The 14,698-nt window shown below is 34.7% G+C and overlaps 1 protein-coding gene across 3 annotated transcripts in view; it reads right to left on the reverse strand.

Moving 5' to 3' along the window:
- The window catches only part of PIGB (phosphatidylinositol glycan anchor biosynthesis class B), a 40,886-nt gene that overhangs the window by 1,397 nt on the left and 24,791 nt on the right, over positions 1 to 14,698 (reverse strand). For all 3 annotated transcript variants that reach the window (XM_047861189.1, XM_047861187.1, XM_047861188.1), the window contains 4 exons: positions 10,289 to 10,340; positions 8,482 to 8,693; positions 7,815 to 7,879; positions 1,298 to 1,511 (listed from right to left, as the gene is read on the reverse strand). In XM_047861189.1, coding sequence (XP_047717145.1) covers positions 1,298 to 1,511; positions 7,815 to 7,879; positions 8,482 to 8,693; positions 10,289 to 10,340 — 543 coding nt within the window. The remainder of the gene's footprint in view (positions 1 to 1,297; positions 1,512 to 7,814; positions 7,880 to 8,481; positions 8,694 to 10,288; positions 10,341 to 14,698) is intronic.

The following is a 14,698-nucleotide window of genomic DNA, read 5'->3' on the forward strand; positions in this document are numbered from 1 at the left end:
TAGGTTACTTGTTAATAAGAGTAATTCCCCATAGGCTTAATTGGCAAGGTAGAAAATTTCATGAACCACAAAGGATTCTCGCTTTCTTCCCTTTCTGCTCTGAAAGGGGATGGATCACATCCTTTAAATAAGTTTTTTCCTGTGTGGTTTTTGTTTTTTGTTTGTTTTAGATTTATTTAAATAAGCTTTAGTAACCGAGCAACATATGTTCACTGATTAAAATCCAAATAAGTAATGGTTTTATTGTGGAATAGAAAGACTACAGTGCATGTAAAAAAGATGGAATGATGAATTAGGACAACTTAAGCCAGTTGCTTGCACCATGCAAAAGCCATGTTTATAACTTAGCCTCAGGAAAAATAACTGTGTGATAGAGGTTTTTGTTATCTATGAAATGCATACAAGTAAATTTACACAAGACCTAACACTTCATGGACTTTTATAATTTAGGAGATGAAAATCTTGCTTCAGGGAGAAAATAGAAACACCTGAGAAAAAGTTGCCAGCCTTCTACTCCAAAGTAGGCATTAGACATTTTTTGCTCCATTGTGCAGTTTGAAAAATGTAAGATAAGAACTTGGTGAACTATTCAAAGCCTAAGACATCAACTGCTACAACCATGTATGAAAAGCATCTTGGTGCCTTTAGAATTCCTGTTGTCTGCAGCATTACTGCTATCATGAGCATGGATAGATAGTGAATGTCCCACTCTCAGCTCTGGTCTTTTTTATATAGTAGGTGAGCCTCAAGTTGAAGGGATACTTGGGGTCTTAAATCAAACTGGTGGCTTTTGCTAGCCAATCCCAACTTTCCAAATTGTGTATCAATGATCCGGCATTGGTGATTCAGTTAAGCAGAGTATTGCAAAAGTGTTAAGTTACCTTAAAATGATATCAACTTTGATATTTAGTTGACTATGCACATGGAAAATTAACTTGAGATTGTTTAAAGCCAGGTTAAGTAGGTGTATAACTTTTTAAAAGAAAGCAGTTTACTCTTGTACCATTATTGGGCATTTGGTAATGAATGCAGCTTAGAACAGAAGCATAGGACCAAATGGATATCTTTTAAACTGTCCTGCAAAATTAAGGCAATTTTAGTGTTATATTTCTCAGAAACACTTAATTCAAGCATTAGGATATCATCTAACTGAATTAACTAATTTTTATAGGTGAGACAACTGATAGGAAAAGAGATCACTTGATCAGTGGTCAGTTAATTTAAACTCAGGAATCTGAGGAATTTAAGTAGTCAGTTTCATTTTCTTAATAGCATATAGTGGAACAATTTGTATTACCTATAATAAGGAGTAGAGTGGCAAGGCATCATTATAAACACTGAGGCTGAAGATATATTGGGATTATTGTAACAGAGTTCTTGAATATGAGTCATGACATCAAGAGTACCTCGTTGATGAACTAAACCAGTATAGAAGGCGAGGAGCATATTTGATAAAAACAGGAAACTGAGTGCTGGTTTCTTCCACGTTTTGAGGTGGTTTAGTGAGTACCCTGTATGAAGATAGACATGTTGAACCATAATACTGGCACTCTTGTTTTAGGATAGCTAAGCAAATGTTAACTGCAGATACGTTTGTAATCTTTAATGGAAGTAGCACAAACTATAATGCTGTCATAGACAAACAAGAAATAAGCAATAGGTGATCTTTATAATTTCTCTAAACCATTCACTATCATTGCCCTCTGGTCTTGACCTTTTTCTAGAAAAAATGATAGTGGAAAAAGTATGGCTAGGGAGTCCAACAGACCCAGATTTGAATTCTAACTCTGGCACAAATTGCTTTCCTTTGCTGAGCATTAGGTTTCCCATCTGCAAATGGGATAACAGTAACTTTTCCAAGTATTAGAAAAATGTATGTCCTGTGCTTGTCATGGTACATAGTAGTTTGTTTACCTATCTCTTCTCTTTCATCTCCCAAGCACTAGCATTGGATTGCATACATATAGTCTCAGTAATTCTGGACGAAGACCAGCAGAGTATCCTCTTAGAAAAATAAACCACTGGGGAGATTTTCAGTAGTTCCTATATGTTTGGTGGCATGGATGGATATCGTTTTCTGAAAGAACTATGTCTTTTGCTACAATGTTGGGCAATTTGGAGATGCTGAACACTTTTTCCATTTGTAAAATAACTCTTGCATGTGGCAAAAAACCCCAAGCAGAACAGAGTAAATGAAAAGTAGAAGTCCCCTGTCCTCCTCCTATAGTCCTGCTCCCCAGTAATAATCATTGATAATGAGCACATTAGGATCTGATGAAAATACCATAAAATAACAGGCCTTTACACTGGGAAAGAAAAAGCTTTCTTGCCATTTTGTTCATTCTCCATCCACATGTACTGTCTCCTGGAATTAGATCATTGTTCTTTTGGAATTTGGGTACCCAGAATCTAGTCTGTGGCTTGCCTGAAATTTTAGCACTAATTCCCACTGGGGCCAAGGCACTGTTTTCCATGATTATCACCTAATTGACTGTTATCAGCTGTTTCACCTTGGCTCAATCACTAAAAACAATTGAACATGAATAAAATTAATTTTGAACTATTCCCATATAAGGACATTAACATAAGGTTGGCCTAGGAGGGATTGTTTCAAAAACAGGAGTAAATTAAGATCTGCATTTCACTTGAATCACATCTAGTACTTGACACTAACTGAAGACACTCATTCTTTCAAGTTACCATTGTTGCAGATTAAGAAAACTGTTAACATTCAGTTTAGGAAAAACTGAAGATGCCTTTCATTGTACACTTAAATGTTAATTAGATACGGGGCCTTAATAGCTTTTCTTTTATCTGTATTCGTTGCTTTGAAGATTATAGATAACAATGCATATAAACAATATAATTGAAAATACAGCTATTGAAAATAATAATGAAAATAACTTCATCTATTCCAAGACATTTGATACCTGCCACTTACTTGATAGCTGAATCAAATTTGTGCAGGAAATCTTAGATACCCAATTTTGTTCCTCAAGGAAATGTTTTAGATAACATTAGCTGTAGTTCATTCTGTTCATCAGTTGGAGTATCACACATCCCTGTCACCTAGTGCCTCAGATTACAAAAAGCTATCAAGTCTATCCTGGCAAGGTACTTTAGAAGACAGCTTGCCCTCAGGAATATTCAAATAAAGTATAACTTGGGCATCTGGGAAGTGGTACACTAGTTAACAATTTGTTCATTCACTAAATGTTCCTTAAAGTTTTTCAGAAACTGGCATTAGGGAGACAATGTTATGAGTGACTGATACAAAACTGGAGTACATGGTGGTGAATGTTGTAAAAATGGCATTTGAGGTAGAATGCTGGAAGAAAATGTGCTTGTATTTCCAGCTTCTTCAGTAAGGAGAGGAGTCTTAAGTTAGGTAATGCTTCTATTTCTTTGTGGTGATTTTAGGATGGATTCTTTCAGAGAGAATTCAGTCTCCATATTATTTGTAGAAATAATACATAGAAAATGCTGGGAAGAGAAGGAAAGAATGAACCGTTGAACAGACTTGAATTTGAATACTGAGGGTTTTCAAACTGACATTGAACATTTCCAAGGGGATTTCTGAAACTGGAGTTGTTAAAGGGAGAGTTGGAAATATAGTATAGCTACAGTGCTAGTCTGTGCCACAGGAGAAGCTTAGGATCCATGGTTTTCTTACAGGGAAGTACTATGGTTTCTTCACCATTTTAAAGAGGCAATTAACAAGATCCTAGTAACTGCTGCCCAGTAAGTTTACATAATTGTATGTACAAATAATATGGAGATGCGGCTCTCATTGAAAGGATCCACCCTAAAGTGAACTAGCTTCTGAAAGGAATAATCCTCACAATGTAATGTAAGTAAGCATTACCTAACCTGAAATGTGAGACCTCTCTCCCAATTACTGAAGATTCTGGGAGCTTTCTATCTGTTCTATAAACCACTTACAGAAATCTGTCAGCCTATCATGTAATTTCTACGAGAATAAAGATGTGGTAAGAACCCAGTGACTACTTGTCAGGATACAGATTCCTTCACTTCACATACAGTAGTCCTCCCTTCTCTGCGGGGGATACATTCCAGGACTCCCACTGGATGCCTAAAACTGCTGATAGTTGAGAACCCTATACTCTTCCTATACCTACATACCTATGATGTTTAACGTACAAATTAGGCATGGTAAGAAGTTAACAATAACTAATACTAAACAATTATAACAGTATGCTATAATAAAAGTTGTATGAACGTGGTCTCAAAATTTATTGTACTGTAGCCATCCTCTTTGTGATGATGTGAGATGATAAAATGCCTATGTGATGAGATGAAGTCTGGTGAATGACACAGGCATTGTGACGTAGCATTAGGCTACTACTGACCTCAGGATGGTCAGAAAGGAGATCATGTACTTCTGAACCACAGTTTATTGCAGGTAACTGATATTGTGGAAAGTGAGCCATGAATAGGGGCAGGCCTACCATAAATTCTAACTCAGTGCTAAATAACATCCCAGAATATTTAATTTTCTTCTGTTACCTATGCCAACAAAGGTACATAAAAAAGGGTATACAGGAAGTTTTTGTAAGAATTTATAAGAAAGTGAAAATTCTCTCTGGGAAATGGGGCTAGATTATTCAGAGGGTGACAACTATAGGGTTTTGTCTTTTTGTACCATGAGTATATTTTTATAATACACACACTGGGTTCTTATCCAATCACTATCAGACTATTGTTAAACCATTATGTCCCAGTTGACCACTCTCCAGGATAAAATCTAAAAACTTGAATATGCAAAGAAGGCCCTGCATGAGTTGGTTCTTTTTTTACTCAGACGTATCTTCTAATCATCACATGATTTATCTTGATATACACAATTACTTTTTAAGTTTTGGATACTTAATGTTACAATCTGTATTCTTAAGCAGTAACTGATGAGTTCCTTCTTCCCAAGGTAAGGTTCATTGTAATGGAGAGGATGAGAAAGTAAGGGGCTGTATATTCCTGATCCACCAGGTTCTACCAACCAGAGGTGTTTCTCTGTGTTGAACTTTTCATTTTGAAATACTCTAGGAAAGCTGTTAGGTTAACTTAAATTCAGTGTTTACATGAGAAAAAGGGTGGTTTAATTCTGTAATGTAACATACAGGAGAATGGGCCTGGGAAAGAGAGGCTTTATTTTTATTTGAAAGGAGACTTTATTAAGAATAAGAGTAATAAGAATATTGGGCACAGAGGATGGTATCAGGAAGAATTTTGTTTTCCTACTTTGCTGAGGAAATAAAGCTATTTTCATCTTCATGGCGAGAAGTCCTAAATAATGCCAAAAACAAAGATGTTTAAAGGCATTATGAGCATTTTATTTAAAGAGATGAATATCAAACCACCTAAAAGAGTTTAAGTAATTCTGAGAAGGGGAACTGGGAGGGTGGGAAGGGAACCATTGTTTTTTAAAACAAACTCAGGGAATGGCTTTTGAAACAACAGGCATGTGCAATTTTGACAAAAATAGTATATGGAGAAACAAAGTGGCCTAATCAGAGATCAGCAAGTTTGCATTGGCCACTTTGGTAGAAACAAATTAAGCAGATACTCAATGTAGAATTAGTAGCAGATGTTAGGAACCTCATCAGCACAAATGACAGAGGTTCAACTAAAAATTTCAATGTTACTAGGCCGATGGCACCTGTCTTAACAGATGAGGAAACTGACGCACAAGGTTAGATCACTAAGGATAAGAGCCAAATATAGAAGATATGTTTTCCAGAGTTAGGTCCTATTTTGAACAGTACTCAGGGAAATTCAAATTAGGCAAGAGAAATTATTGGAGATTGAAAAAATGGCTGCAGTTTTTCCTCTTCATGTGTCCAGTCCCTACCTGAGCCTGAAGTTTATCTCTCCTCTCGAATCTGGCCTGGATTTGCGACTTGCTTTGACCAAAAGAATGTGGTGGAATGGACAGTGTGCCAACTACAGACATAATAAGTGAAGTTTTAAGCCACTAAAAGGTGGCTGTTACATAGCAATTGATGGAGTTGTGTTTATATAAAAATCAGGTTAAAAGAGGTCACAAAAGAACAAAAACTGAGATTTGAGATATAATAAAACTCAAAATTTCATGACACAGACTGGACCATTTAAAACAACTCCAAAGAGAACTACTGCCTGCTACTGTTCCTGAACATCCAAAGATTAATGTCTGTTGGTTCACTATGGACTCTTAGTGGGAAAAGACGTCTCCTAGGAATTAGAATCTTTAGGTCTAATTCAAGGACTGTAGATACATGTATCCACAGGAAAAGATCACTTCTCTGAGAAGATGAGGGGTTTTGCTAGTTCCTGGTCCTTTAGGGATCCTTCTGAGTGGACACAGGATGGCACAAAGGCTGATTATCGTTCATTAGAAGGGGATCTCTTCAGCCCTCATCAGCATTTTATCTCAATCTCTGGGACTGGAAATGTCACGAGGAACCTGCCATTTAAACAATTCATTGTTTTGGACTGGGAATGAGGATTCACACAACTCAGTCTTTCTCTAAAACATTCTCTAAAGACAGAAGGCACAGAAGTGGAATGCTGGAAAAACTCAAATTATACAAATGGAATGAAACCAAATTCCTAAATTAACCAAACAACAACACCACACACAAATATTTGTCCTCCAGTATGGCAATATACCTGGGCAAAAACCAAACAATTTATAACTTTAACTCCAATTCACATCATTGTAAAGCAAAAATTTAAATCTGAATAGTGGTTCATAAACAGATTTGCTCTGGTGAATGGCCCCAGTATTCTTAAGACTTGCCAAATAGCTGTTCTGTTTGATGCCTATATTTTTGTGCCTGCATTTTTATATGACGTAAGACTATAGAGACACAAATGACCTTTGGTTTCAGTACTTCAGATGTATCAAATATTTAGATTGTGTGTGTGTGTGTGTGTGTGTGTGTGTGTGTGTGTGTGTGTCTATCAACTGAAGACAGTACATCTGAGATCTGTACATGATGTATACTTGGTCAAAGGTGGCTGCTTAACCTTGGGTGGTTTGCTGTTTTTTGGTTTTGTTTTGTTTTGTTTTTTAAGTAAAAAGTTTGATGCCATTGACTACCTAGTTTTTCCCAGCCTCCAGTCTCAGTTGATTACTTACTTCTTCCCTCCCTAGTTCAGTGATTTTTTTTTTTTTTAGTGATTTGAAAGAAGCCAACAGTCATTTATTCTGAATTAAACTTGCAGTTAGTAGTTTCAATTTCAGTTTTTCCAAACCAACCAATGTAAAAATTCACATTTTCCAGAGTTGAGGAATAGAAGACTTTGTACAAGTCATATGTAAAAAAAAAAATTACTGCAAAGACCTAGTGGAAAAATGGAGAAAAGGTCAAAAATAAAATCAGAGGTATGCATCACTTTAAAAATTGCATAGGCATTAGAGTGAGTCTTAAAGGGGTAGATGTGTACAAAGAAACATTAAAAAGTAGTTTCAACAGCTATAAATATATTTTTTATTTATGGAATGAAGAATTTCATAGTCTAATCATAAACTTAAAATGCTAAATAGACCTATTCCATTACTTTATAGGGAAAGATTTCTAACAGCCAGAAATATTACCACCCAAAGGCTTTGGATATTAAATCCTGTTTTTATTTCACATTACAGGACACAGGAAAAAGTAGGCTGCAAAAGGAATACTGCAGTAGTATAATTTGTAATTAGGAATTTCTCATTTAGCTTAGTTAAAAACTATTTTCGTGTTTTATGGAAAATTTATTGTCTTAACTATTTCTATATAAATACAACTTTTTCTATATTAAATAAAAATACTTACCACAGAACACCATGCAAAATGGTAAAACTGGATAGATAAACCTGAATTCTTTGTGGCTCAACATGCTATAATAAAAACAGATATTAAGAGAAAATAGTGTTTTCTCATATTACATGACAGTTTGAGAAATAAATATATTTAAAATGAAATATAGTTAACATCTGTTTTTCTAAATACTGAGACTGAATTTCATGCCTCAGGAAGCAGTCTCTTTTTTAGTTATGAGATGATGTGTTAAAAGTAATCCTAACATTTGATGTCACTGTGAAATTCTAAAGTACAATTACATTCTAAAAAAGATTTCTATTACCAATCCAACTAAGTCCTATTACTCAAATTTGGAATAAAGATATATACATTTTCATTGAAAAATATAATTTCTCTGGTCCTTCAGTACTTAAAATTTTGGTAGTTTCAGTTTTTAGAAGCAAATAAAATGTTTTCAACTTCTTAAAAATTGATTGTAATCCTTGACAAGTGAACTAAAGATATCAGAAGTATTCATTCTGAGCATCAGCATAATTATTATCTTTTCTGTCTGCTAAATAATATCAGTAACGAATCATGAGTTAACACATCTCCAGAAGACAGTTTACTTTTTGAAGAATTTAGTTAATTTCTTGGTAGCATTAAAAAAGTCTAATTATTTGCACAAATAGAATCTCACCTGTAAACTAGCAGTGTCCACAGTATAGTTACCAAAAGTATTCGGTACCTCTTTGGGGCCAGAAAGCAGCCATGAATAAAGAATGGTAAGTGAGTACCCAAAACAGCTGGAAATCCTTGACTGAAGTACCAATGCCATGGATGAGAACCATAAAACATTCCCAAATTCTGTAGCACGTTAAATTTCAAAAAATTATATTGAACCAGGGTCCACTGGGATAGTTGATGGAAAAAGAAATAGAATTGTATTAGTGCCAGGTATGAATCTTTGGCATTAGAGAATTTGGCAGAATCTTGGCATTAAATCAGGAATGAAGTTAAAAAAAAGATGATAGTTTATACTAATAATTTTGACTAATGACCACATGAAATCATTCTTTTTTTTTTAATTTTTTTTTTCAACGTTTATTTATTTTTGGGACAGAGAGAGACAGAGCATGAACGGGGGAGGGGCAGAGAGAGAGGGAGACACAGAATCGGAAACAGGCTCCAGGCTCTGAGCCATCAGCCCAGAGCCTGACGCGGGGCTCGAACTCACGGACCGCGAGATGATGACCTGGCTGAAGTCGGACGCTCAACCCACTGCGCCACCCAGGTGCCCCATGAAATCATTCTTTATTCATTTTTTTAAATTCCAAGTTTTAATATGTTCTTTTGGTTTATAAGCTAGTTTCTGCAGTTTAAGAAAGCATGATTAAATGTTGATGTGTATTTTGATAATATAAGTTTTACATGCAATAATAGATAAAGATCCTCAAAAATAGTTTTTATATGAGTATGTGTGTTACTGATATTCAAAACTTTAGTACCTTATGATATCACACATTATTAAGATAAAGCTTTGAAAACATTACCATTTGAATTAAAGCACAAAGAAGATAGTAACATCAACAACAGCAGGTAACAGTAAGTGGTCATTTCTCCCAGGCACTGTTGTAAGTAAGTAAGCCTTTACATGCAGTATCTCATTTAACTCTTCAGCCTTATGAGACAGATACCACAGTTATTTCCAGATAGGGAAGGTACATAATATGGCAAGAAAGGTACATAACTTATCCAAGGTCACATAGGTAATAATGAGGGCACTAGCTTTCAAACTGTGTCCGTTTGATTCCAGAGCCCCTAAGTGACTTAAAATCAAGGAACTTAAAACAACCAAAGGCCATTACCAACAGTCATGACATTAAAATGTCAAACAAGGGGCGCCTGGGTGGCGCAGTCGGTTAAGCGTCCGACTTCAGCCAGGTCACGATCTCGCGGTCCGTGAGTTCGAGCCCCACGTCAGGCTCTGGGCTGATGGCTCAGAGCCTGGAGCCTGTTTCCGATTCTGTGTCTCCCTCTCTCTCTGCCCCTCCCCCGTTCATGCTCTGTCTCTCTCTGTCCCAAAAATAAATAAATGTTGAAAAAAAAAATTTAAAAAAAAATGTCAAACAAAATGCTTGAAGAATAGAGAGTATTTGGATTAATTTGGAATTCTGAATGATTAACTTGGGGTCAATTAAAATCATTTAAAAAGTTAACCTTTATTGTTAACAAACCTGACTTAATTGTACAAACTTGACAAAAATGTCATAAAATAGACTCCTTTTAACTTCAACTAGGAATACAAAATTATGTTTTATAGAAAGCACAGCAAATTGAATGAAAGGTATATGCCAATAGCTTTTTTTTAATGTATCCCATAAAATTTTAAAAAAGTGATTTGCCTGTGTTCCCAAATATTCGCAGATTAAGAAGTCAGGTTGAGTTTTTAGTGTAATAAATGGTTAAATTAAAAATAGCTGTTAGTTTAATATGTTTTTACTTACTTGACCAAAAAAAACCCGATCAATTATCAGGGACAAACTTAAAGTGATAAATCTGAAAAACAAAACAGAAGAGTGATTAATATTCTGAACCTACTGAAAATCCAATGTTGGCATATGGCTTCGCAAATGCTTGGCATCAAAAGTCACTTTAAAAATGCTTTATAATTTTGCCAACTGAATGTGGATTTACACATGTTGAAAGATCTTCCACTGACAGTGGCTGTATTTAAGGAAAGTTTCTAAATTAATAAACACTGTATTATCTATTGCTGTACAAAATTAGCCCACAACCTGGCAACTTAAAACTATGAACATTTATTATCTTACAGTATTGTGGGTCAAGAATCCAAGTGGAGCTTAGCTGGTGTCTCTGAGTCAGAGTCTTTCATGAACTGTCAAAATGTTGGCTGGGGCTACAGTTTCATCTGAAAGCTTCACTGGTCCTGGTGGGGAAATTTGCTTCCACACTCTCTCACATGGCTGTCGAGATCAGGGATCAGTCTCCCACATGTGACCTTTTTCTTAAGACTACCTCCTAACATGGAGATCGGCACCTCAGGGTGAGCCAGCCAAGACAGAGTAAGGTGGGCACCAACCTGGATGCCACAGTCCTTTTATAACCCAATGTTGGAAGTGTCATCCCTTCTGCCACATTTCTACTTGTCAGAATGGAGTCAAAATGTCCAGCACATGCTCAAAGGAAGGGAATTACACAAGTACATGAATATCAAGGGCATGGGATCAATGGGGGCCATCTCAGAGGCTGCCTACCATAAACATATACACAGAAAAGTACACTATGAATATAAGCTTTCATGAATCATCACTATGTTAACACAGTTGTGTAACTGTCATATAGATTACAGGATATGGAGCATTAGAAGCACTTCAAAAGGCTTCTTCATCTTTCCAACCAATCTCCACTCTCTTCCCAAGGGTAACTACTATCCTGACTTCTGATAGTGTAGATGTTTTGCCTTTTATTGAGTTTTACAAAAATGAAATCACACTATATGTACTATGTCCAGTTTCCTTCGATCATTATGTTTATGAGATTAAGCCACAGTTTTTTGTATATTTCAGTAGCTCATTCATTTACAATACTATATAGTATTCCACTGAATACGAATAACATACCACAATGTATGTATTCTGTTGATGAACACTATGCTTCCCTTTTTTAACAGTGCTATGAATGTTCTTTTATGCAACTTTTGTTTCCCATATACATTTCTGCTGAGTATATACTTAGGATTGAAATTACTGGACCCTAGGGTTTAGGTGCAATCAGCCTTAATAAATTCTTACAGTTTTCCAAAGTGGTTGTATCAATTTATATTCCCACAGGAATATGTAAGGGCTCTGTATCTTTTTAGGCCATTTGGGTAGATGTACACTAGCATGTCATGATGGTTTTAATTTACATTTCTTTGATGACTAATGAGGTGAGTATCTTTATACTTCTTGGCCACTTAAATTTTATCTTTTGAAGTTCAGGTCTTTTAATCAATTTTCTATTGCTACCTTGCAGATTTTTACAAGTTCTGTATATAATTGATTGGAATTTTTTTCTTGGTGATGTTTTTTGTATTGCATATATCTTCTGGTCTGTGGCTTGCTTTTTCACTCTCAGCGGTGAATCTGATGAACAAAAGTCTTAAATATTAATGTATTCAAATGTATTTATCTTCTCCTTTATATTTAATACTTAACTATATTCTATTTAGGAAATCTTTGCCTGCCTCAAGTTCATGGAGATATTCTATCATATCCTGAAGAAGTGCCACTCTCTTACCTTTACGTTAAGATCTATAATTCTTTTGGATATTTATTCATTCATTTATTTGCTTATGGGAAGAGGAGTTAAAGTTAATTTTTTCCCAAATGGATATCCAGCTAATTATATATTTATTGAAAAAAATTATCCTTTCTCTACTGCCTTATCACTGTTGTTATAAATGAGCGACTATATGTCTAGGCCTGTTGCTGGACTATTGTGTTCCACCAGTCTATTTGTTTTACCTTGCAATAATTCTAAGTTATTTTAATTACTGTAACTTTGTAATAAGTCTTAATATCTATTAGTGTAAGTCTTCCAACATTTTTTTTCTATGATTCTTTTAGCTAATATTGGTATTTTGCATTCCACTGAAAAATTTAAAATCAGCTTTATCTCTTCATACACATACACACCCCATACTGGGCTTTAGTTGGAATTGCACTTAATATATAGATCACAATTTGGAGAGAACTGATATCTTTAAAATATTGAGTCTTCTGTCCATGAAGATAATATATATACTCTTCCATTTATTTAGGTCTTCATTAGTTTCTCCCCAAGTTTTATAACTTCCTGTGTAGAGTTCTTGTACACCTTTCATTATTTTATTCATAGAAATCTGATGTTTTTTGATGCCACTGTAAATTATAGTTTTCCTTTTTTTATTTTGACATAATTCTGAGTGAGAAAAGTTGCAAGAATAGTATAAAGAATTCCCATATATACTTCACCTAGATTCCCCAAAAATTAACATTTTACATATTTGCTTTATCTTTTTCTTTCCTCTCTTTAAATATGCATTTTTTCCTTAACTGTTTAATAAGTTGCAGACATCATTCGCCTTCATCTCTATACTTTTAGTGGTATTTCCTAAAAATAAGAAAATTCTCTTACATAAACCACAAATAATGAGAACCAGGAAATTAATATTAAATTTTTATGGCTATCTAATTTACACTTTGTTCAGGTTCTGCCAATTGGCCCAATAGTGTCCTTTATACAAAGAAAAAGAAAACCCTGATTATTTTTTGTATTCACTTGTTGTATGTCTGTAGTCTCCTTTAATCTAGAATATTTACTTAATCTTTCCTTATCTTTCATGACTGGCATATTTGAAGAATACAAGTCAGTTTATTTTCTAAAATGTATGTCACTTTGGGTTTGCCTGATGCTTTCTCATGATTAGATTCAGGCTATGCATTATGGCAGTAATACCACAGAAGGGTCAAGGTGTTTTCTCTGCTTCTAATCAGGAGTTTCATGATACTGACCTCTCCAATTACTGGCAATGTTAACTTTGATCACTTCCAAAAAATTTATTTATTTATTTACTTAAGATTTTTTATTTTTAAGTAATCTCTGCACCCAATGTGGGGCTCAAACCCACAACCCTGCGATCAAGAATTGCATGCTCTACCGATTGAGCCAGCCTTGGGCCCCTTAACTTTGATCACTTGATTAAGGAAGTATCTGTCAAGTTTCTCTACTGTAAAATTATCTTTTGTAATTAATACATATTTTATAGCAAGATACATTGAGACTACCCACTAGTTTTAGTATACAAATGGCAATCAGTATTCATATATTGACCTTGTATCCAGTGAGCATGCTGAATTTATTTACTAATCCTAATTGTTTAGATTCTTTTGGATTTCCTACATACAGTCATGCCATATAGTTTTACTTCTTTTTTTCCAAATATTTGTCTTTCTTGCCTTACAGCACTAGCTAGTACATATACTGTTAAACAGCAATGGAAATAATGAGCATACATGTATTGTCTCCAGTCTCCGGAAAAAAGGATTTCAGTGCTTCAAGACTTAGTGTGATTTTGCTGTAACATTTTATAGAAATCTTTGTCATGTTAATGAAGACCCCTTCTATTACACATTTTCTAATGGTTCTTCCCTTCTCTCCCATCATGAATAGGCTTTTAATTTTATCATATGGCTTTTCTGTGCCTACTAAGATAGATATATTTTTTCCTTTATTCTGTTAATGTCATGACTCATACTGATTGATTTTCAAATACTAAGCCTACTTCACATTCTTGGGCTAAAACCAATCTTGGTTATGTATTCATTCTCCTTTTTAATATATCAGTAGATTCAATTTGGTAAGATTTGTTTAGATTTTTGCATTCATAGTCATGAGAGAGATTGATTTATAATTGACTTTTCTTGCAAGGTTCCTTGTCAGATTTGGGGATCAAGGGTATGGGATCTTCATTAAAGGAGTTGGGAATTTTTTTTTCTTCTATTCTGTGGAATATTTTGTGTGGATTAATGTTTTTTCTTCCTTAAATATATGGTAGCATTCACCAGTTAAGCCATCTGAGCCTGGCATTTCTTTAAGTTCTTAATTGCAAATTCACTTTATTATATATGGTACTATTCATATTTACTATTTTCTCTTTTGCCAGTTTTGGTAAGTTGTATTTTCCTAGGAATTCATCTATTTTATTTAAGTTGTCAAATTTATTAGCAAAAAGTTGTTCATATTATCCTCTTATCTCCTTAATGTCTACATGATCTATAATGATGTCCCATACTATGTTTTTGTCTTGCTAATTGTTGGTGAGAGAATGTGGCAGCTGAAAGACAACTGAATTATGTTTGATTTTACAGAAT

This window comes from Prionailurus viverrinus, chromosome B3 (assembly GCF_022837055.1).
Source record: "Prionailurus viverrinus isolate Anna chromosome B3, UM_Priviv_1.0, whole genome shotgun sequence".
NCBI classification, from domain to species: domain Eukaryota; kingdom Metazoa; phylum Chordata; class Mammalia; order Carnivora; family Felidae; genus Prionailurus; species Prionailurus viverrinus.